This window comes from Odocoileus virginianus, chromosome 22 (assembly GCF_023699985.2).
Source record: "Odocoileus virginianus isolate 20LAN1187 ecotype Illinois chromosome 22, Ovbor_1.2, whole genome shotgun sequence".
Taxonomy (NCBI): Eukaryota; Metazoa; Chordata; class Mammalia; order Artiodactyla; family Cervidae; genus Odocoileus; species Odocoileus virginianus.
Window position 1 is genome coordinate 10,558,194 of NC_069695.1, and position 23,557 is coordinate 10,581,750.

Below are 23,557 nucleotides of genomic sequence, written 5' to 3' on the forward strand. Positions count from 1 at the left end.
TGTAAGGAAAGAATGTGCATCAACACCTGCACGGAGGAAGTATGAAGTTTATGACTTTGGGACACCATTCACTATGGTGTTAAAGTAGTGATCATACTTTTATCCATTTCCCTGTTTTATAGTTGAGGACACTGATGTCCAGAAAGGTGGACTGGCTTATCTATAATGGTAGTTGGTGTTTTGGTGGTTATTGGTTAGTTAGAGGGCTTCTCTGCTGGCTCAGCAGTAAAAACACCACCTGCAATGCAGGAGGTGTGGGTTCGATCCCTGGGTCAGGAAGATCCCCTGGAGAAGGAAATGGCTTCCCATTCCAGTATTCTTGCCTCAGAAATCCATGGACCAAGGAGTCTGGTGGGCTGCGGTCCATGGGGTTCCAAGAATTGGACACAACTTAGTGACCAAACCACCACCACCGCCAGAATGCATTACAGATGCACTCGTTGCTGAAGAGACAGTATTACTAAGTGCTTGCAGGACTATTGGGTAAGAGAGAAAGTTTGATTGATTCTTGTAAGGGAAAGGACACATTTGAATGGGAGCAAAATTGACTTTGGTTAAGATTGTCATTAATCAGATTTCTATCTTCAAGTAGAACCAGGACCCCGGTTTTTTATTAGCACCCATCCAAGGACCTGGTTGGAAGGTTGCCCTCAACAAATAGTAATTCTCTTACTGTTCCTTAGCTTTGCTGGGAGTGTTTGTGCAACCTTGCAAAGCATGTTGGTGGACTGCCAAATTAATCCTGCAACTGAAGTGGATACAGAAGCAGCAGTTGTCCTTGCTAACTTTGATTGCTGTCAGCAGTTGTTGTGGTTAAATGGGTAAATATTTTCCTAACAATGTAATAGAAAAGAAGGCAGAATTCCTCTTTATTTTCTAGTGTTATTTTTTTCCTCTACGGTCACATTTGCCACCTTGCGAGGCCCTTTCTTGATATTTATGACTCATTGTGCCCTGGATTAATGTCTTTTCACTGCCTTTCAGTGAAAATCTTTAGCCCCTGAATTTCCAGAGTCTTTTAAAATTCATAAGCTTTCTGCCCATGGACGCCACCGAGAAAGCATCGTTGAAGACTTCCCTGCCTCCACTGCCGTCATGTCTAAATCAGAGTCTCCCAGAGAGCCCGAACAGCTGCGGAAGCTCTTCATCGGAGGATTGAGCTTTGAAACAACTGATGAGAGTCTGAGGAGCCATTTTGAGCAATGGGGAACTCTCACAGACTGTGTGGTAATGAGGGATCCAAACACCAAGCGCTCCAGAGGCTTCGGGTTTGTCACATACGCCACGGTGGAGGAGGTGGATGCGGCCATGAATGCAAGGCCACACAAGGTGGACGGAAGAGTTGTGGAACCAAAGAGGGCCGTGTCAAGAGAAGATTCTCAAAGACCTGGTGCCCACTTAACTGTGAAAAAGATTTTTGTTGGTGGCATTAAAGAAGACACTGAAGAACATCACCTGAGAGATTATTTTGAACAGTATGGAAAAATTGAAGTAATTGAAATCATGACTGACCGAGGCAGTGGCAAAAAGAGAGGGTTTGCTTTTGTTACCTTTGATGACCATGACTCTGTAGACAAGATTGTCATTCAGAAATACTACACTATGAATGGCCACAACTGTGAAGTGAGAAAAGCCCTGTCTAAGCAAGAGATGGCTAGTGCTTCATCCAGCCAGAGAGGTCGAAGTGGTTCTGGAAACTTTGGTGGTGGTCGTGGAGGTGGTTTTGGTGGGAATGACAACTTTGGTCGTGGAGGAAACTTCAGTGGTTGAGGTGGCTTTGGTGGCAGCCGTGGTGGTGGCGGATATGGTGGCAGTGGGGATGGATATAATGGATTTGGTAATGACGGGAGCAGTTTTGGAGGTGGCGGAAGCTACAATGATTTTGGCAATTACAACAATCAATCTTCAAATTTTGGACCCATGAAAGGAGGAAACTTCGGAGGCAGAAGTTCTGGCTTCTATGGTGGTGGAGGCCAGTACTTTGCCAAACCACGAAACCAAGGTGGCTATGTGGTTCAGCAGCAGCAGTAGCTATGGCAGTGGCAGAAGGTTTTAATTACTGCCAGGAAACAAAGCTTATCAGGAGAGGAGAGCCAGAGAAGTGACAGGGAAGCTACAGGTTACAACAGATTTGTGAACTCAGCCAAGCACAGTGGTGGCAGGGCCTAGCTGCTACAAAGAAGACATGTTTTAGACAATACTCATGTGTATGGGCAAAAAACTCGAGGACTGTACTTGTGACTAATTGTATAACAGGTTATTTTAGTTTCTGTTCTGTGGAAAGTGTAAAGCATTCCAACAAAGGGTTTTAATGTAGATTTTTTTTTTTTTGCACCCATGCTGTTGATTGCTAAATGTAATAGTCTGATCATGACGCTGAATAAATGTCTTTTTTTTTTTTTTTAATGTGCTGTGTAGAGTTAGTCTACTCTGAAGCCATTTTGGTAAACTACCCCAACAGTGTGAAGTTAGAATTCCTTCAGGGTGATGCCAGGTTCCATTTGAAATTTATTTACAACCTGCTTGGTGGAGAAGCTGTTGTCTTCAGAACCTTGGTGTAGTTGAACTGACAGTTACTGTGTTGTGACCTGGAGTTCACCATTAAAAGGGTCACCCATGCAAAGTCATGGAGGTTTTTTTTTTTTTGGTTATTAATGATTGTTGGCACATCCTATGCAATATATCTAAATTGAATTATGGTACCAGATAAAAGTTATAGATGGGAATGAAGCTTGTGTATCATCCATTATCATGTGTAATCAATAAAAGATTTAATACCCTCAAAAAAAAAAATAAAATAAAATTCATAAAACATTAGTTTGGTTAATGGTTGTTAGGTTTTAGACCTTTGAACATCCACACAAAATTGATATCAGATCAGATATTAATAATTATTGCCATGGTATCCAGTTTATGAAATGGGAAAAAAATCGTTTAGATTGTCTAGTCTTTATACCTGCACATGCCAGATTATTTTTTTAAATAATTTTTTAAAATGCTTAATAGCATTTTCCCCACTCAAAATCATTGTATTAGTTCACTGTTAGCCTTACTCCTGCTAACTTTACAGTCTGGGAGCACCAAAGAAACAGACATGATGTAAGGAAAGGGGAAATTCTTGCTTTTATTTTTGTTTTCACACACACATACACGTACACTCTTTTGTAGGTTTCTCATATTTCACCACTAGAACTTTCCACACAAAAATGCTTTCTTAGATTATAAAGTGCAAGAAAGAAACTCATGAATGGAAATTTATGGAGAAGCAAAGGAAATTTGCCTTCATTGTTTCTGAAAAGCCAGTGTTCATTCAAATCATTTCTATGTATGTAATGTCCTTTTTTTCTGGTTTTTGAGATTTTCACTTTATCTTTAGTTTTGAGAAGTTTGACAGTGATGTGCCAGGATAAGTGTGTGCGTGCATTTTGCATGTATTCAATTTGGGGTTAACTGAGCTTGAATCTGTACATTTATCTTTTAGTTTTATAGAAAAGTTGAACAGAAAATACAGAGCATTCCCATACACTTAATTCATCCCACGCCCTTATCCCCTATTATTAACAGCTTGCATTAATGTGGTACATTTGTTACAGCTGATGAACCAATACTGATCCATTATTTTTAACTAAAGTTCATAGTTTACATGAAGTTTCATTTGTTGTGTTGTACAGTCCTGTAGGTTTTGATAGATGTATAATAATATATATCTACCATTATAGTACCATAAAGAGTAGTTCTCTGCCCTAAAATTTCCCAGTGCTCTACCTGTTCATTTCTCCTTCTCCACAACCCCCAACCCCTGACAACTGCTGGTCTTTTTACTGTCTCCATAATTTTACCATTTCCAGGTGTTACATAGTTGGAATCATGTAGTGTGTTGTTTTTTCAGAATGGTTTGTTTCACCAGCAGTATGCGTTTAAGTTTCTTTCATGTCTTTTCATGACTTGATACCTCATTTTTTTTAGTGCTGAATAATATTCCATTGTGTGAATGTACCACAGCTTATCCATTCACCTACTGAAGAACATCTTGTCTGCTTTTAAGTTTTGGCAGTTAATGAGTAAAGCTGCTATAAACATTTGTGTGCGGGTTTTTGGACATGTTTTCAACTCACTGGGGTAAATACGAAGGACTGTGATTACTGGATCATGTGAGTAATGTATGTTTTGTTTTAGGTTTGGAATAAACTGCCACACTCTCTTCGAAAGTGGCTGTACCATTTTGCATTCCTAGAATCAGCGGGTGAATTTCTTTTGCTCCACATCATCACCAATGTTTGGTGTTGCCAGTGTTTTGGATTTTAGTTGGGAGATGAAATCTCACAGTTGTTTTAATTTTCAGTTGCCTAATAACACAATGTCAAGCATTTTTTCATATGGTTATTTGCCATTTGTATAGTATCTTTGATGAGCACATTTTTTATGCATTTTCAGCTGGGTCATTAATTTCTCATTGAGTTTGAAGAGTTCTTTGTATATTTTAGGTACAATCCTTTATCAGATAAGTATTCTGCAGGTATTCCCTCCCAGTCTGTGGCTTGTCTCTTTGTGCTTTTAATGGTGTCTTTTGAAGAGTAGAAGTTTTCAATTTTAAATAAAGTCCAAATTTTTCTTTCATGGATTGTGCTTTTGGTGTTGTATCTAAAAAGTTATCACCAAGCCAAATCTAAGGTCCCCTAGGTTTTCTTCTTTGGTATCTTCTAGGACTTTTATAGTTTTTGCATTTTATATTTAAATCTATGGTACAGTTTGAGCTAATTTTTATGAAAGGTATAAGGTCTGTCTACTTTGTTGTTGTTTGCATGTGGATGTCCAGTTGTTCCAGCACCACTTATTGAAAAGACTATGCTTTTTCCATTGACTTGCCTTTGACTTTGAGGTCAATTGCAATAGACTTTGAGGTTCTACCCATGTTTTTTGTTTTTATTTTGTTTTCTCCAATATTTTCCCCCCTGTTCTTCAGATTACATAATATCTACTTATCTATTTCAGAGTCACTGAATCTTACTCCTTTCACTTCCATTCTGCTACTACACCTATTCAATACATGTTTTATTTCAGGTATTTTTCAGTTTTAGAATTTTCACTTTGGTTTTTTTCTTTAAGCTTCTTTTTCTTTGTGGAGTTGTCTGATTCCTTATTATGAACATATTTTTCTATATATTTTGGAACATAGTTATGAGAGACTACTGCTTTAAAATCCTCGTCTGCAAATTCTAACATCTGGGTCATGTTGAGGTCCGTCTCTGTTAATTGTCTTTTATCTTAAGAATGAGTCACACAGGCATACCTCATTTTCTTGTGAATTGCAGGTACTGCAGATTTTTTGTTTGTTTTTTACAAATTGAAGGTTTGTGACAATCCTACAGTCAAGCAAGTTACTTGTGCCATTTTTCCTGCAACATTTTCTCCCAAAATGTGTTACATTTTGTTGATTCTCACCATATTTCAAACCCTCCATCAGCAAAAAAGATTACAACTTACTGAAGGCCCAGATGATGGTTAGTATGTAAATTTTTTAGACATAATGTTGTTGCACATTTAATAGGCTACAGTAAAAAAATAACTTTTATATGCATTGGAAAACCAAAAAAATTCGTGTGACTTACTTTATTGCAGTAGTCTGGAACCAAACCTGTAATATCTCTGAGATGTGTTTGTATCTTCTTGTTCCTGTGTGGATTAATTTTGGATTGTGTGGTGAACAGTGCAGATGAACCATTGTAGAGACTGAATTCTGCTACTTTCCAAAAAGTATTGACTTATTAATTGTTAACTATTTTTGTAGACAGTTAATTTGGCTGAACTCAAACTGCTTTCCTCATAGCTCAGTTGGTAAAGAATCCGCCTGCAATGCAGAAGACCCTGGTTTGATTCCTGGGTTGGGAAGATCCGCTGGAGAAGGGATAGGCTACCCACTCCAGTATTCTTGGGCTTCCCTTGTAAATCAGCTGGTAAAGAATCCACCTGCAATGCAGGAGACCTGGGTTAGATCCCTGGGTTGGGAAGATCTGGAGAAGGGAAAGGCTACCCACTCCAGTATTCTGGCCTGGAGAAATCCATGGACTGTACAGTCCATGAGGTCAGACAGTAAAGCATTTGCCTACAATGCAGGAGACCTGGGTTCGATCCCTGGGTTGGGAAGATCCTCTGGAGAAGGAAATGGCAACCCACTCCAGTACTCTTGACTGGAAAATCCCATGGATGGAAGAACCTGGTAGGCTACAGTCCGTGGGGTCACAGAGAGTCGGACATGACTGAGCGACTTCACCTTACCTTACCTCAGAAAAAATCGGACACAACTGAGCGACTTTCACTTCACTTCAAACTGCAAACTCTGTCTGCCGTGTAGAGGGAAGCAGCTCAAAGCTAACTTTTAATTCACCTTAGTGGAGGTGTATGTAGTTGGCCCCACAGGTACATGATTAAAGATTCAACCGGATATTTGGGCTCCCCGCTGTGGTCCTTTTCTTTCACAAACCCCCCTCAGTTCCCAGTAGCTGTGATTGCTGCAAATTCAGTTTTCTTATTCTTCAAGCCAGCAAAACTGAGTTTTTTTAATTCTAGCCCTTCTATTCAGTGTAGAATGCTGACCTTCAAGTTAACAGCTATAAGCAACTTGAACGTTCACCGTGTGCTATTCCCTTTTTCCATATCTTACTCTTCACTTGCCTATTTTTCTTCATTTTCTGGGCACTTGAGGAAGCCATTCTCTATCGTCAGTGTCTACTGAAGAGTTGGCCAAATTGGAATGTACTAGGCGATGACCAGAAATAGGACTGTACCAAAATTAGGAAGAAAGCAAGCAAAGGGAAAGAAAAATGAAATAAAGTAAACACCAATATGAAAAAAGGCCGAGACTGTCAATCAAGGAGGATTAGAGGACATTTACAGGAAGGCGTGGGCTTCCCTGGTGTCTCAGTGCTACAGAACTCACCTGCCAATGCAGGAAACAAGGGTTTGATCCCTAGGTCTGTAAGAGCCCCTGGAAGAGGAAATCGCATCCCACTCCAGTATTCTTACCTGGAAATCCCCGTGGAGAGAGGAAGCAGGCTGGCTACAGTCCATGGGATCACAGAGTGGGACATGACTTAGTAACTGAGCACACAGATGGGAAGGCACAGTGGCACATAATAACCCGTCTGTCAGAGGCAAACGTGTAATGCACTAAGCTAATATTTTGCTTCCCTGTGGCTCAGTCGGTAAAGAGTCTGCCTGCAGTGAGAGAGACATGTGTTCAGTCCCTGGGTCGGGAAGATCCCCTGGAGAAAGAAATGGCAAACACTCTTGCCTAGAGAGTTCCATGGACAGAGGAGCTTGATGGGCTGCAGTCCATGGGGTTGCAAAGAGTTAGACATGACTGAGTGACACTTTCACTTTAATATTTATGGCCTTTTGTAAATATCTGAATGTTTTATCTTTAAATAACCAATTGGATCTGTTCTAAATTATAGTTATGTATGTTGCTTCTAACATTCTTTTAGACTGTAAATTTCTCAAAGTAGGAATCAAAGAAAAAGTTGGAATTTTTTTAGGATAGGTTTAGTTTGTTCTATCAAAAGAGATCCCTGACATAAAGGAGAATTGTGTATCTGGGCACAAACCCATTGTTAAAAAGTCTCATAATTTCTTGGCAAGATGTGGAAATGTGTGCTCAGATTGTCTTTGAGAGAATTTAGTGTATGCAAAGCATAAAGCCTGAAGTCTGTCATACAGTAAGTACCCCCTAAATGTTGACTATAATATTTACCTGCAGAGTTGTTTGGGAAGATTAGATATTATATGGCAAGTGACAAGATGTCTAGTGCCTAATAAATATTAATGTGATGAAGCAGCTGTTAACTGATGTTGTTCCCCAGTATGCAGGCTTTGCATTTTTGCATTTTGCTACTCTGGTGGGTGCCTCTCACATCCTAGTCCTTGTAGATTTGTTAAACATGACTTTTTTTCCTTTAGTGGCACTAGAGTGCCTTGAGAAGGGGCAGTTTGTGTCTGTCTGTACAGGGACACCAATTGAACCAATAGTGATACTGCAAATTTGTAGTCTTCGCATTAATAGATGTATAGATAATTCCTCTGTATCCTTTGTGGTTAGGTCAGATGTAGGAAACTTTGTTATACTCTGACACATATTATAATAGGATATTAGTGAACTAGAGTGTCTTTAGAAGAAAATGGCCAGAATTAAAGAATTGTTGAAATGACACTTTTTACATACTTCAGAAAAGAGAATTTAGGTCTGGGAGTTTTACATGTTATCTGACATCAGGTACTGGAGGGGCTACCCATGATAAAGGGTATCTATTTTGCCCATTTTATTCTAAGAGTAACAGATAATAGTTCAAGTTATTTGAAGTTCATAATCTGAGTCATCCTCTGACTCTAGAAGCAGTGACATATGTAATACAAATTCAAAGCAGCATATATTCTAGAAGGTGTATAAACTGAGTTTGGGATGCATTTGAATAGAACTGGGATTGGTGGATGGACGATTTGGTAAGACAAGCCAGTTCAGTGTGAGAAAAAAACATCATGTTGCCCATTCATGGTAACACTGGTTCACACAATAGAGCATGCCTTTAGCACAAGGTAGAGAGGACCTTTTGTCAGAAATAGTCTGAAGGACGTTCATAGTGTGAGAGGCACCTTTAGTTGGGAGAGTCTTTGATTTTATGACTAAGCAATATATTTAAGCAAATAGAAGCGCTTCCATTTTAAACAAATCATCAGCAAATAATCAGTTTATAAAAATGTCCAGCCAACATGGATTTGCGTCATAGCCTGCCGAGCAGTTCTTGGTGCCAGCATGCAGTTATTGATCAAAATGATAACCCTTAGGACTGCTTGTGCGTGTGACCCATGCTATGTATTATGCGACAGAGATTTTCAGTCATTTAATTGAAAATTGTGCTTTATAGTAAAGTTCACAGAGAATTATTCAAAGCATGTTAGGGATACTGACTAATCTGCAATTGCTTATAAATTCTCCTTGCAATAGGTGTGTTCATCGTTGCTGCTAAGCGGACCCCCTTTGGAGCTTATGGAGGTCTTCTGAAAGACTTCACACCTACTGACATGGCTGAGTTTGCTGCCAGGGCTGCCTTGTCTGCTGGCAAAGTCTCACCTGAAACGGTTGACAGTGTCATCGTAGGCAATGTCATGCAGGTTAGTAGGGCAGAAGGGAAGTATTCACTCCTATTGCTTTCTTTTATCAGTTTCTAAAAATAATTCCTTTAACATGTCATAATGGTATACTAGTTAATAATAGTTAAAGGTATTCAATAATTTAAGCAATTCCCTGACCCCCAAAGCAGTGGCATATATAATTCAAAGGAGCACATGTTTGGAAAATACATATCTGTCTGGGACTTGGGATACATTTCATTGCTTCTTAAATAACAGATTAATTCCCTTGACTTACTTGAAGTAAATTGGTTCTCTCTGTGTGCCACCTAGGGAGAATAGCAAGCCCAAGCAATGCAATACATTGTCTATAATTTCTTACACACAGTAGAGGTTTGGTCAATGTTTGTTGTGGGGAATGAGAAGCTCTTTTACCCTCTACCTTGCTATATATGGTGTACAAAATAGATCATTCATTTGCAATAATTGAAAGCTAAACATGCCTTCAAAGTGTGGTCAAGATACGAGGACGCTCTTACTCTTCTCACACCTCATTGCGTGCTAAGTCCCTTCAGTCGTGTCTGACTGTGCAGCGCTATGGACTATATAGCCCACCAGGCTCCTCTGTCCATGGGATTCTCCAGTCAAGGATACTGGAGCGGATTGCCAAGCCCTCCTCCAGAGGATCTTCCCAACCTAGGGGTTGAACCTGCATCTTAACATCTGCATTGGCACGTGGGTTCTTTACCGCTAGCCACCTGGGAAGCCCTGCCACTGACAGTACTAGAGCCCAAGTCACTGTTCTTCTGGCTTATAAAGTGTTTCCAGACTGGGCGAGAAGCCTTGAGACTACTGCCACCTCCTCCACTGCATGCTTTCAGCTCTGAGAGCTAGGAGAAGGCTCAGAGAGAGGCGCACAATTGTCCGCTGTGAATAATACTGCTTTGAACATCATATACAAGTTTCTGTGCGGACACAGGTTTTCATTTCACTTCGGTGTATGCCTATGAGTGTAAATGCTAGGTTATATGTTACCTTTACATTTAGTTGTTTCAAAAGCTTTCAGATTGCTTTCCAAAGCAGCTGAACATTTTACATTCCCGCTACAGGGTACAAAGGTTCCACTTTCTCCACATTCTTGTTAATACTTGTTAATGTATGTCTTTTTTTTTAATCAGTGTAGCCATGCTAGTGAATGTGAAGTAGTATCTCATTGTGGTTTTAATTTGCTTTTCCCTGATAATCGATGATACTGAACATAATTTCATGAGCTTGTGTCCATTGCTTTATCTTCTTGAAAGTGAAATTGAAAGTCACTCAGTGGTGTCTGACTCTTTGTGACCCCTTTTACTGTACAGTCCCTGGAATTCTCCAGGCCAGAATACTGGAGAGGGTAGCTATATTCCCTTCTCCAGGGGATCTTTCTAACCCAGGGATTGAACCCAGGTCTCCCATATTACAGGCAAATTCTTTACCAGCTGAGCCACAAGGGAAGCCCAAGAATACTGGAGTGAGTAACCTATCCCTTCTCCAGTGGATCTTCCAGACCTGGGAACTGAACTGGGGTCTCCTGAATTGTAGGCGGATTCTTGGAGAATATCTAATTAATATCCTTTTCCCACTTTTTAATTATTTGTCTTTTCATTGTTGATTCATAAGTGGTATTTTTATATCCTAGATACAAGTCCCTTAACAGATAACATGATCTGCAAATATTTTTCTATACTTGATTATCTTTTCATTTCTTAATTGTATCCTTTAGAGTATGAAAAATTTGAATTTTGATGAAGCCCAATTTTGGTTGTTGCTCAGGCTTTTGGTTTCATTATCTAAGAATCTATTTCCAAATCTAAGGTCGTGAAGATTTATTCCTATGTTTTCTTTTAAGTTTTAGCTCATACATTTAGGTCTTTGGTTTATTTTTATTTAATTTTTATATATGTTTTGAGGTACAGGTTCAAATTCATTCTTTTACACATGACTATCCAGTTGTTCTAGCACCATTTGAAAAGACTCTTCTTTCTCCCATTGGACGGTCTTGGCACTGTTATTGAAAATCAGCTGGCCATAGACACGTGATTTTATTTTTCAATTCCTCATTCTATTGCACTTATCTGTATGTCTATCCTTTATTTGTCAGTTCCACACTGTCTTGATTATCTTCATTATCATTGCTTCGTAGTAAGTTTAGAAATCAAGAAATGTGAGTCTCCTCAGTTTTTCTTTTCAAAGTTGTTTTGGCTATTCTGGGCCTCCTGCAATTCTAAAATATGAATTTTAGAATCTGTTTATCCATTTCTATGAAAAAGGCAGCTAAGATTCTGATAGGATTGTTTTGAATCTGTAGGTCAGTTTGCAGAGTGTTGCCATCTCAACAGTTATTCCTAAGTATTTTATTCTTTTACATACTATTGTGAATGAAATTGTTTTCTTATTTAATTTTCAGATTGTTCATAGAAAGTGTATAGAAATGCAGTTGATTTTAAGAAAAAAGAAATACAGTTGATTTTTATAAATCTTATATCCTGTAACCTTGCAGAACTCATTTATTAGTTCTAATGGTTTTCTAGTTGATTACTTGGATTTTTTATATATAACATCATGTCATCTGAGAGCGGAGATAATTTTGCTTCTCCCTTTCCAATCTATATTTCTTTTACTTTTGTATTTATTTTTCTTGCCTCATCACTCTGTCTAGAAACTCTGATGTTGAATAAAAGTGACAAAAAATGGATATTGCTCTCGTTCCTGATACTGTGGGGGAAAGCCTCTGATCTTTCTGCATTAAGTATGGCGTTATGTGGGTTTTTGTAGATTTCCTTTATCAGATTGAGGAAATTCTTTTTCTATTCCTAGGTTGTTGAGTGTTTTTATCATGAAAAGTTGTTAGATTTTGTCAGTTGCTTTTTCTGTGTCAACTGAGATAATCATATGATTTTTTATTTTTATTCTGTTGATACAGTGTGATATATTAATTGACTTTCAGATGATGAAACCTTACATTTCTCGATGACCCTTGCACTGGTCATAGTGAATAATTCTTTTTCTAAATTGCTGAATTCTGTTTGCTAGTATTTTATTGAAGATTTTTATATCCATATTCATAAGAGATATTAATCAGTAGTTTTTGTGATGTCTTTGTCTGATTTTTTTAATCAGTATAATTCTGGCTTCATGCTGAATTGGAAAGTGATCCTTTTCTATTCTTTAGGAACAGTTCGTGAATTACTGGTATCTTCTTTAAATGTTTGGTAGTATTCAGTAATGAAGCCCGTCTGTCTTTTTTTGTGAGTAGTGTTTTGTACTAATTAATTCAGTCTTCACCCCAAGAGAAAGAAATGCAAAAAGGCAAAATAGTTGTCTGAGGAGGCCTTACAAACAGCTATGAAAATAAGAGAAGCTAAAGGCAAAGGAGAAAAGGAAAGATATACCCATTTGAATGCAGAATTCCAAAGAATAGCAAGGAGAGATAAGAAAGCCTTCCTCAGTGATCAGTGCAAAGAAATAGAGGAAAACAATAGAATGGGAAAGACTAGAGATCTCTTCAAGAAAATTAGAGATACCAAGGGAACAACATTTCATGCAAAGATGGACAAAATAAAGGACAGAAATGGTATGGACCTAACAAAAGCAGCAGATACGAAGAAGAGGTGGCAAGAATACACAGAAGATCTATACAGAAAAGATCTTCGTGACCCAGATAATCACGATGGTGTGATCACTCACCTAGAGCCAGACATCCTGGAATGTGAAGTCAAGTGGGCCCTGGGAAGCATCACTACGAACAAAGCTAGTGGAGGTGATGGAATTCCAGTTGAGCTATTTCAAATCCTTAAAGATGATGCTGCACTCAGTATGCCAGCAAATTTGGAAAACTCAGCCATGGCCAGAGGACTGGAAAAGGTCAGTTTTCATTCCAATCCCAAAGAAAGGCAATACCAAAGAATGCTCAAACTCCCACACAATTGTACTTATCTCACACACTAGCAAGTGAAAGTTGCTCAGTCGTGTCTGACTCTTTGCAACCCCATAGACTATACAGTCCATGGAATTCTCCAGGCCAGAATACTAGAGTGTGTAGCCTTTCCCTTCTCCAGAGGATCTTCCCAACCCAGGGATTGAACCCAGGTCTTCTGCATTGCAGGCGGATTCTTTACCAGCTGAGCCACAAGGGAATCCCGCATGCTAGCAAAATAATGCTCAAAATTCTCCAAGCCAGGCTTCAGCAATATGTGAACCGTGAACTTCCAGATGTTCAAGCTGGATTTCACAAAGGCAGAGGAACCAGAGATCAAATTGCCAACATCCGTTGGATCATCAAAAAAGCAAGAAAGTCCCAGAAAAACGTCTACTTCTGCTTTATTGACTATGCCAAAGCCTTTGACTGTGTGGATCACAATAAACTGTGGAAAATTCTGAAAGAAATGGGAATACCAGACCACCTCATCTGCCTCCTGAGAAATTTGTATGCAGGTCAAGAAGCAACAGTTAGAACCAGACATGGAACAACAGACTGGTTCCAAATTGGGAAAGGAGTACATCAAGGCTGTATATTGTCACCCTGCTTATTTAACTTATATGCAGAGTATATCATGAGAAACGCTGGGCTGGAAGAAGCACAAGCTGGAATCAAAATTGTCGGGAGAAATATCAATAACCTCAGATATGCAGAATGACCCCACGCTTACGGCAGAAAGGAAAGAAGAACTAAAGAACTCATGGTGAAAGAGGAGAGTGAAAAAGTTGACTTAAAACTCAACATTCAGAAAATTAAGATAGTGGCATCTGGTCCCATCACTTAATGGCAAATAGATGGGGAAACAGTGGAAACAGTGACAGACTTTATTTTCTTGTGCTCCAGAATCACTGCAGATGGTGACTGAAGCCATTAAATTAAAAGATACTTGCTCCTTGGAAGAAAAGTTATGACCAACCTAGACAGCTTATTAAAAAGCAGAGACATTACTTTGCCAACAAAGGTCCATCTATCAAGGCTATGATTTTTCCAGTAGTCATGTGGATGTGAGAGTTGGACTATAACGAAAGCTGAGCACCAAAGAATTGATGCTTTTGAACTGTGGTGTTGGAGAAGACTCTGGAGAGTTCCTTGGACTGCAAGGAGATCCAACCAGTCTATCCTAAAGAAAATCAGTCCTGATTATTCATTGGAAGGACTGATGTTGAAGCTGAAACTCCAATACTTTGGCCACCTGATGTGAAGAACTGACTCATTTGAAAAGACCGTGATGCTGGGAAAGATTGAAGGCAGGAGGAGAAGGGGATGACAGAGGACGAGATGGTTAAATGGCATCACTGACTCAATGGACATGAGTTTGAGTAAACCCCGGGAGTTGGTGATGGACAGGGAGGCCTGGCATGCTGCAGTTCATGGGGTTGCAAAGAGTTGGACACAACTGAGTGACTGAACTCAACTCAGCTCAACTCAACTCACTCGTTATAGGTCTATTCTGATTGTCTATTTTTCCTTGACTTGGTTTTGGTAGTTTATTTCTTTCAAGGCATTTTTCCTCATCACCTGAGTTGTCTATTGGACTTCCTAGGTGGCACTAGTGTTAAAGTACTTGTTTGTCAATGCAGAAGACTTAAGAGACATGGGCTTGATCCCTGGGTTGGGAAGATCCCCTGGAGGAGGGCATGGCAACCCACTCCAGTACTCTTGTGTGGAGAATCTGCATGGACACAGGAGCCTGGCAGGCTGCAGTCCATAGAGTCACAAAGAGTCGGACACGACTGAAGTGACTTAATATGTGTGCGTCTAATTTATTGGCACACAGCTGTTCATGGTAGTCACTTCTCAACATTCAGTATAATGTTGTGTATAGTTGCTGAGTTCGTTGAATTAGCAACTGCTGAACAGCCATTCCCAGTGAAATGACGGTTCCTGTGAGCCTCCAGCCACAAAATATTTGTTAACTGAGCAAAAAATAACCTTGTTTTATGTGTGTTTCTATGTTAATAAAGCTTCCCTGGTTATTACAGTGTGCAGCCAAGGTTGCAAACCACAGTCTCCAGTGCATCCTTTGTTAAAGAACATACTACTTTGAGATAGCCTATTCCATTTTTAAACAGCTCTGATGGTTATAAAATTCTGTATTCTCCTAAAGATTTAATATAAGAGTTTCTCATACTTAGTTTGTTTAATAAGCAGTCAACCAAATTACAGTATATATTCAGATCATTCACACTTACTGTATAAAATATGTTATACCTGTATGTATTATGTTGTACCTTAGAGCCACATTGTTTATAATTGTTTAAAGATTGTGGACGTTTTAGTATATTTTGTCCTTCTTCTTGATTTCCTAGATTTATAGAGGCAATTCTTTTTCTTTTTCTTTTCTTTTCCTTCTGTTCCAGAGTTCTTCAGATGCTATATACTTGGCAAGACATGTTGGTTTGCGTGTGGGAATCCCAAAAGAGATCCCAGCTGTCACTATTAACAGGCTCTGTGGCTCTGGTTTCCAGTCCATTGTGAGTGGATGTCAGGTAAGAGCAGCATTTTATTGAATTCTCTGAAAATATTAATAGTAGAGGAAATGCCTCACTTCAGTGTAACACTAGGTTTTTAATTTTATAGTATTTATGAAGAGAGGTCAATACTTGATTTTTCTTGGACAAATATTTATAGAAAGAAAATCTTTTTTGATGTATACATTACGAACATGCAAGAAAATCATTTCATAAAAGCTAGTGATGCACCCTGGAAACACTTTGCTAAATGGAATAAGCCAGTCACTAAAGGACAAATACTGTATGAGTCCACTTACGTGAGGGCCCTAGAGTGGTCAGGTTCATAGAGACAGAAAGTAAAATGGGGATTGCTAGGGCTGGTGGGGAAGAGAAAATGGGGAGTTAATGTTGAATGGATACAGGGTTTCAGTTTGGAAGCTGATAAGACTTCTGGAAGTAATGGTGGTTTGTTGCATAACAATGTGAATGTGCTTCATGACTTGCACAGTTAGAATTGATTAGAATGGTACGTTTTATGTTATGTGTATTTTATCACAGTTTTGAAAAAGCTAGTCATGACTCATTTTTATTGAGTGCTTCCTATGTGCCAGACACTCTGCTAGATTTACATTCAGTATCTCACTTAATCTTCACAACAGTCCTATGAGGCAAGAACTGTTATTCCTATTTTACAGGCAAGGAAATTGATTATTAAAGGCATTAAGTTTACTAAGTTGTAGAGGCAGAATCTGATGCCAGGTCTGCAAGAGTTCCAGGTAAGGCAGTTCAAAACAGTGAATAAAGACTATAAGGTAAGGAAAGGAGTTGGAGAATTTAGAGGATGATAAGAAATGTATTTTATTATAAAGGTACTGAATAATACTGTTGGTCAAAGGACAAGCTAGCATGATCTCTTCAAGGGGTAGTTGGGCAAATAGATTTCCTCCCTTGAGCATAGGGAAAAGGGATACAGTAAAATTTAATTTGACAATGTCTTCATGTTTTCAAAGTCTTCATATTTTATTACAAAATAAAATGAAAGATAAAACGTAATGAACAAGTTACTTTCACGTTTATTTATTTCTGTTACAATATATCTTAGGTAGCGACCCTGATTTTCCTAGCATTCATTTTAAACATTGGGCTCTTGGAAGATTGTTATTTGCTGTTTTTCTGAGAAATGTAAATAGTGGAAAAAATTGGAATAAACAGATTCCTCTTTATGACTACCCTAGGTTAACATAGTTTTTATAAATCTGGTCTACGTCAGGTTCATTGATTAATAAGATAAATTTTACTTTTGCCTTTTTAAGGGCTTATTATTTATCTGCTGGCAATCTGTACATTTATACTAGACATTAATATCTCTGCTAGTTTTCAAGATGTGTGTTGAGTTAAGAATTACCATTCCTTGTCAAAATGTAGGTAGGATTTGTTACTTCTGCATAAATGATTGAAAAATCTGCTAGTTTTTTTCCTCCTTATATCTTGGGAATGAATATTTTAACATTCACTTTGAAATTACTTTTATTTCCCTTTGAGACACTATAATCTGAAAGTTTTACTGTAAGCAAGGGTACTTATTAGCTTTACTATTGGTTTACTGCTTAATACATATTTCTGTCACAATAAAAAGATTTTGGTGGTGTTGTTTGTTTTTAAATAGGAAATTTGTTCTAGAGACTCTGAAGTTGTCTTGTGTGGAGGAACTGAAAGCATGAGCCAGGCTCCCTACTGTGTCAGAAATATTCGTTTTGGAACTAAGCTTGGATCAGAGCTCAAGGTTGGAACCATTAAAATTTTTAAGAATTATTTCTCATGCTATTATACTGTAATTTTAATAACACCATTTTGGGGCAGAGAAGAAAACTTAAACCAATTCTGTTAATAGGGAGTTGGCAAGATATGAATTATTTGAAATCTGTAAACTATTTCGTAATTGTTAATTTTGACATTTTAACTCATATAAAAGTAGACTTTATCTCAGCACACCTCTGCTAGTGTAATTAACACCTGGGGAGATGAAGGAAGGGAAGTAATGGATTAAACAGATGGGTAAAGATTGAATTAATCTCTCTACTGAACAACTGATAAACCAAATAATTAAATCTTTGCCATAATTAATGGAAATTTTATTTCTGGAGCAATCTCCATCGAATAGATTTTCTCTTTACCACAGAAAACATTCTCTTCAAATAGGTTATAGTGTCCCAAGTCAGTCAGATAAACAACAGTCCTTTATGAACCGCCTGAGTAGTACTGTTAAGAGTGATAGTGTGCTGTCCTTTCCCAGTCATAATCATTGATTTATCCTGTCCACCCTGTTTCTCACCTGGCCTTTTTGAAAGTTGAAACGAATAAGACTTAAATAATATGAGATAATATTTAAGATTCCTAATACGTTTGAGAAAATGTTTGGAAAGACAGGTCAGCAACTCAAAGGGTGACAAGGCAGTCTAGAAGAAACAGGTGGGGCCCATTTATCAGAGACTAACTAATTGGATAACAAAAACCAGCCTATCTCGGGCTTTTTTAGCCTCACAGTAACTGGTAGAATCTGCTGTTCCTACCACTGGAGGTGTGGGATGGAAAAAAAGAGGACAGCTATACTCTTTCTGAGGGCGTTCGTAACTGCCTTACAGAGGTGGCTACAGGGAAACGTTGCATGAGAATTGAAGTTTCTTATGAAATGGAACCTTGAGGATTTAAGTTTTGATTGTAGGATGACTTCCTACATTCTCACCCTGCACATTTAGCACTGTTGCTTCTCCTTAGAGCCCTGTGGTTTTTTTGGTTTTTGTTTTTTTTGCTTTTTTTTTTCCATTTATTTTTATTAGTTGGAGGCTAATTACATCATTGCAGTGGTTTTTGTCATACATTGAAATGAATTAGCCATGGATTTACATATATTCCCCATCCCGGTCCCCCCTCCCACCTCCCTCTCCACCCGATCCCTCTGGGTCTTCCCAGTGCACCAGGCCCGAGCATTTGTCTCATGCACCCAACCTGGGCTGGTGATCTGTTTCACCCTAGATAATATACATGTTTTGATGCTGTTCTCTTGAAACATCCCACCCTCGCCTTCTCCCAGAGTCCACAAGTCTGTTCTATACATCTGAGTCTCTTTTTCTGTTTTGCATATAGGGTTATCGTTACCATCTTTCTAAATTCCATATATATGTGTTAGTATACTATAATGGTCTTTATCTTTCTGGTTTACTTTGCTCTGTATAATGGGCTCCAGTTTCATCCATCTCATTAGAACTGATTCAAATGAATTCTTTTTAATGGCTGAGTAATATTCCATGGTGTATATGTACCACAGCTTCCTCATCCATTCGTCTGCTGATGGGCATCTAGGTTGCTTCCATGTCCTGGCTATTATAAACAGTGCTGCGATGAACATTGGGATGCACGTGTCTCTTTCAGATCTGGTTTCCTCAGTGTGTATGCCCAGAAGTGGGATTGCTGGGTCATATGGCAGTTCTATTTCCAGCTTTTTAAGAAATCTCCACACTGTTTTCCATAGCAGCTGTACTAATTTGCATTCCCACCAACAGTGTAAGAGGGTTCCCTTTTCTCCACACCCTCTCCAGCATTTATTGCTTGTAGACTTTTGGATAGCAGCCATCCTGACTGGCGTATAATGGTACCTCATTGTGGTTTGATTTGCATTTCTCTGATAATGAGTGATGTTGAGCATCTTTTCATGTGTTTGTTAGCCATCTGTATGTCTTCCTTGGAGAAATGTCTGTTTAGTTCTTTGGCCCATTTTTTGATTGGGTCATTTATTTTTCTGGAGTTGAGCTGGAGGAGTTGCTTGTATATTTTTGAGATTAATCCTTTGTCTGTTGCTTCATTTGCTATTATTTTCTCCCAATCTGAGGGCTGTCTTTTCACCTTGCTTATAGTTTCCTTTGTTGTGCAAAAGCTTTTAAGTTTCATTAGGTCCTATTTGTTTATTTTTGCTTTTGTTTCTAAAATTCTGGGATGTGGGTCATAGAGGATCCTGCTGTGATTTATGTCGGAGAGTGTTTTGCCTATGTCCTCCTCTAGGAGTTTTATAGTTTCTGGTCTTACATTTAGATCTTTAATCCATTTTGAGTTTATTTTTGTGTATGGTGTTAGAAAGTGTTCTAGTTTCATTCTTTTACAAGTGGTTGACCAGTTTTCCCAGCACCACTTGTTAAAGAGGTTGTCTTTTTTCCATTGTATATCCTTGCCTCCTTTGTCGAAGATAAGGTGACCATAGGTTCGTGGATTTATCTCTGGGCTTTCTATTCTGTTCCATTGATCTATATTTCTGTCTTTGTGCCAGTACCATACTGTCTTGATGACTGTGGCTTTGTAGTAGAGACTAAAGTCAGGCAGGTTGATTCCTCCAGTTCCATTCTTCTTTCTCAAGATTACTTTGGCTATTCGAGGTTTTTTGTATTTCCATAGAAATTGTGAAATTATTTGTTCTAGTTCTGTGAAAAATACCGTTGGTAGTTTGATAGGGATTGCATTGAATCTATAGATTGCTTTGGGTAGTATAGCCATTTTGACAATATTGATTCTTCCAATCCATAAACACGGTATATTTCTCCATCTGTTTGTGTCCTCTTTGATTTCTTTCATCAGTGTTTTATAGTTTTCTATGTATAGGTCTTTTGTTTCTTTAGGTAGATATACTCCTAAGTATTTTATTCTTTTTGTTGCAATGGTGAATGGTATCGTTTCCTTAATTTCTCTTTCTGTTTTCTCATTGTTAGTGTATAGGAATGCAAGAGATTTCTGTGTGTTAATTTTATATCCTGCAACTTTACTGTATTCGTTGATTAGCTCTAGTAATTTTCTGGTAGAGTCTTTAGGGTTTTCTATGTAGAGGATCATGTCATCTGCAAACAGAGAGAGTTTCACTTCTTTTCCTATCTGGATTCCTTTTACTTCTTTTTCTGCCCTGATTGCTGTGGCCAACACTTCCAAAACTATGTTGAATAGTAGTGGTGAGAGTGGGCACCCTTGTCTTGTTCCTGATTTCAGGGGAAATGCTTTCAATTTTTCACCATTGAGGCTGATGCTTGCTGTGGGTTTGTCATATATAGCTTTGATTATGTTGAGGTATGTTCCTTCTATTCCTGCTTTCTGGAGAGTTTTAATCATAAATGGATGTTGAATTTTGTCAAAGGCTTTTTCTGCATCTATTGAGATAATCATATGGTTTTTATCTTTCAATTTGTTAATGTGGTGTATTACATTGATTGATTTGCGGATATTAAAGAATCCTTGCATTCCTGGGATAAAGCCCACTTGGTCATGATGTATCATTTTTTTAATATGTTGTTGGATTCTGTTTGCTAGAATTTTGTTAAGGATTTTTGCATCTATGTTCATCAGTGATATTGGCCTGTAGTTTTCTTTTTTTGTGGCATCTTTGTCTGGTTTTGGAATTAGGGTGATGGTGGCCTCATAGAATCAGTTTGGAAGTTTACCTTCTTCTGCAATTTTCTGGAAGAGTTTGTGTAAGATAGGTGTTAGCTCTTCTCTAAATTTTTGGTAGAATTCAGCTGTGAAGCCATCTGGTCCTGAGCTTTTGTTTGCTGGAAGATTTCTGATTACAGTTTCGATTTCCTTGCTTGTGATGGGTTTGTTAAGATCTTCTGTTTCTTCCTAGTTCAGTTTTGGAAAGTTATACTTCTCTAAGAACTTGTCCATTTCTTCCAAGTTGTCCATTTTATTGGCATAGAGCTGCTGGTAGTAGTCTCTTATGATCCTTTGTATTTCAGTGTTGTCTGTTGTGATCTCTCCATTTTCGTTTCTAATTTTGTTAATTTGGTTCTTCTCCCTTTGTTTCTTAATGAGTCTTGCTAATGGTTTGTCAATTTTGTTTATTTTTCCAAAAAAACAGCTTTTAGCTTTGTTGATTTTTGCTATGGTCTCTTTAGTTTCTTTTGCATTTATTTCTGCCCTAATTTTTAAGATTTCTTTCCTCTACTAACCCTGGGGTTCTTCATTTCTTCCTCCTCTAGTTGCTTTAGGTGTAGAGTTAGGTTATTTATTTGACTTTTTTCTTGTTTCTTGAGGTAGGTCTGTAATGCTATGAATCTTCCCCTTAGCACTGCTTTTACAGTGTCCCATAGGTTTTGGGTTGTTGTGTTTTCATTTTCATTCATTTCTATGCATATTTTGATTTCTTTTTTGATTTCTTCTATGATTTGTTGGTTATTCAGAAGCGTGTTGTTTAGCCTCCATATGTTTGAATTTTTAATAATTTTTTCCCTGTAATTGAGATCTAATCTTACTGCACTATGGTCAGAAAAGATGACTGGAATGATTTCAATCTTTTTGAATTTACCAAGACTAGATTTATGGCCCAGGATGTGATCTATTCTGGAGAAGGTTCCGTGTGCACTTGAGAAAAAGGTGAAGTTGATTGTTTTGGGGTGAAATGTCCTATAGATGTCAGTTAGGTCTAGCTGGTCCATTGTGTCCTTTAAAGTTTGTGTTTCCTTGTTCATTTTCTGTTTAGTTGATCTGTCCATAGTTGTGAGTGGGGTATTAAAGTCTCCTAGTATTATTGTGTTACTGTTAATTTCCTCTTTCATACTCGTTAGCGTTTGCCTTACATATTGCGGTGCTCCTATGTTGGGTGCATATATATTTATAATTGTTATATCTTCTTCTTGGATTGATCCTTTGATCATTATGTAGTGTCCATCTTTGTCTCTTTTCACAGCCTTTATTTGAAAGTCTATTTTATCTGATATGAGTATTGCGACTCCTGCTTTCTTTTGGTCTCCGTTTGCGTGGAATATTTTTTTCCAGCCCTTCACTTTTAGTCTGTATGTGTCCCTTGTTTTGAGGTGGGTCTCTTGTAGACAGCATATATAGGGGTCTTGCTTTTGTATCCATTCAGCCAGCCTTTGTCTTTTGGTTGGGGCATTCAACCCATTTACATTTAAGGTAATTATTGATAGGTATGGTCCCGTTGCCATTTATTTTGTTGTTTGGGGTTCACGTTTATACCACCTTTCTGTGTTTCCTGTCTAGAGAAGATCCTTTAGTATTTGTTGAAGAGCTGGTTTGGTGGTGCTGAATTCTCTCAGCTTTTGCTTGTCTGTAAAGCTTTTGAGTTCGCCTTCATATCTGAATGAGATCCTTGCTGGGTAGAGTAATCTAGGTTGTAGGTTATTCTCTTTCATTACTTTAAGTATGTCCTGCCATTCCCTTCTGGCCCGAAGGGTTTCTATTGATAGATCAGCTGTTATCCTTATGGGAATCCCTTTGTGTGTTACTTGTTGTTTCTCCCTGCTGCTTTTAATGTTTGTTCTTTGTGTTTGATCTTTTGTTAATTTGATTAATATGTGTCTTGGGGTGTTTCGCCTTGGGTTTATCCTGTTTGGGACTCTCTGGGTTTCTTGGACTTGAGTGGCTATTTCCTTCCCCATTTTAGGGAAGTTTTCAGCTATTATCTCCTCGAGTAACTTCTCATGGCCTTTCTTTTTGTCTTCTTCTTCTGGGACTCCTATGATTCGAATGTTGAGGTGTTTCACGTTGTCCCAGAGGTCCCTGAGGTTGTCCTCATTTCTTTTGATTCTTTTTTCTTTTTTCCTCTCTGCTTCATTTATTTCCACCATTTTATCTTCTAACTCACTTATCCTTTCTTCTGTCTCTGTTATTCTACTCATGGTTCCCTCCAGAGTGTTTTTGATCTCATTTAATTCATTATTAATTTTTAACTGACTTTTTAAAATTTCTTCTAGGTCCTTGTTAAACATTTCTTGCATCTTCTCAATCTTTGTCTCCAGGCTATTTATTTGTAACTCCATTTTGTTTTCAAGATTTTGTATCATTTTTATTATCATTATTCTAAATTCTTTTTCAGGTAGATTCCCTATTTCCTCCTCTTTTGTTTGACTTGGTGGGCTCTTTTCATGTTCCTTTAGCTGTTGGGTATTTCTCTGCCTTTTCATCTTGTTTA

At 38.2% G+C, this 23,557-nt stretch overlaps 1 protein-coding gene and 1 pseudogene across 2 annotated transcripts in view; both read left to right on the forward strand.

The window, feature by feature from the left end:
- Positions 1-23,557, forward strand: part of ACAA2 (acetyl-CoA acyltransferase 2) — a 40,351-nt gene that overhangs the window by 1,622 nt on the left and 15,172 nt on the right. For both annotated transcript variants that reach the window (XR_011482698.1, XM_020882877.2), the window contains exons 2-4: positions 8,999-9,165; positions 15,502-15,630; positions 17,261-17,377. Coding sequence is in view for 1 of the 2 variants with exons in the window: in XM_020882877.2 (XP_020738536.1) it covers positions 8,999-9,165; positions 15,502-15,630; positions 17,261-17,377 (413 nt within the window). In the remaining variant the exon portion in view is untranslated. The remainder of the gene's footprint in view (positions 1-8,998; positions 9,166-15,501; positions 15,631-17,260; positions 17,378-23,557) is intronic.
- On the forward strand, positions 1,031-2,627 carry LOC110130719 (heterogeneous nuclear ribonucleoprotein A1-like; annotated as a pseudogene).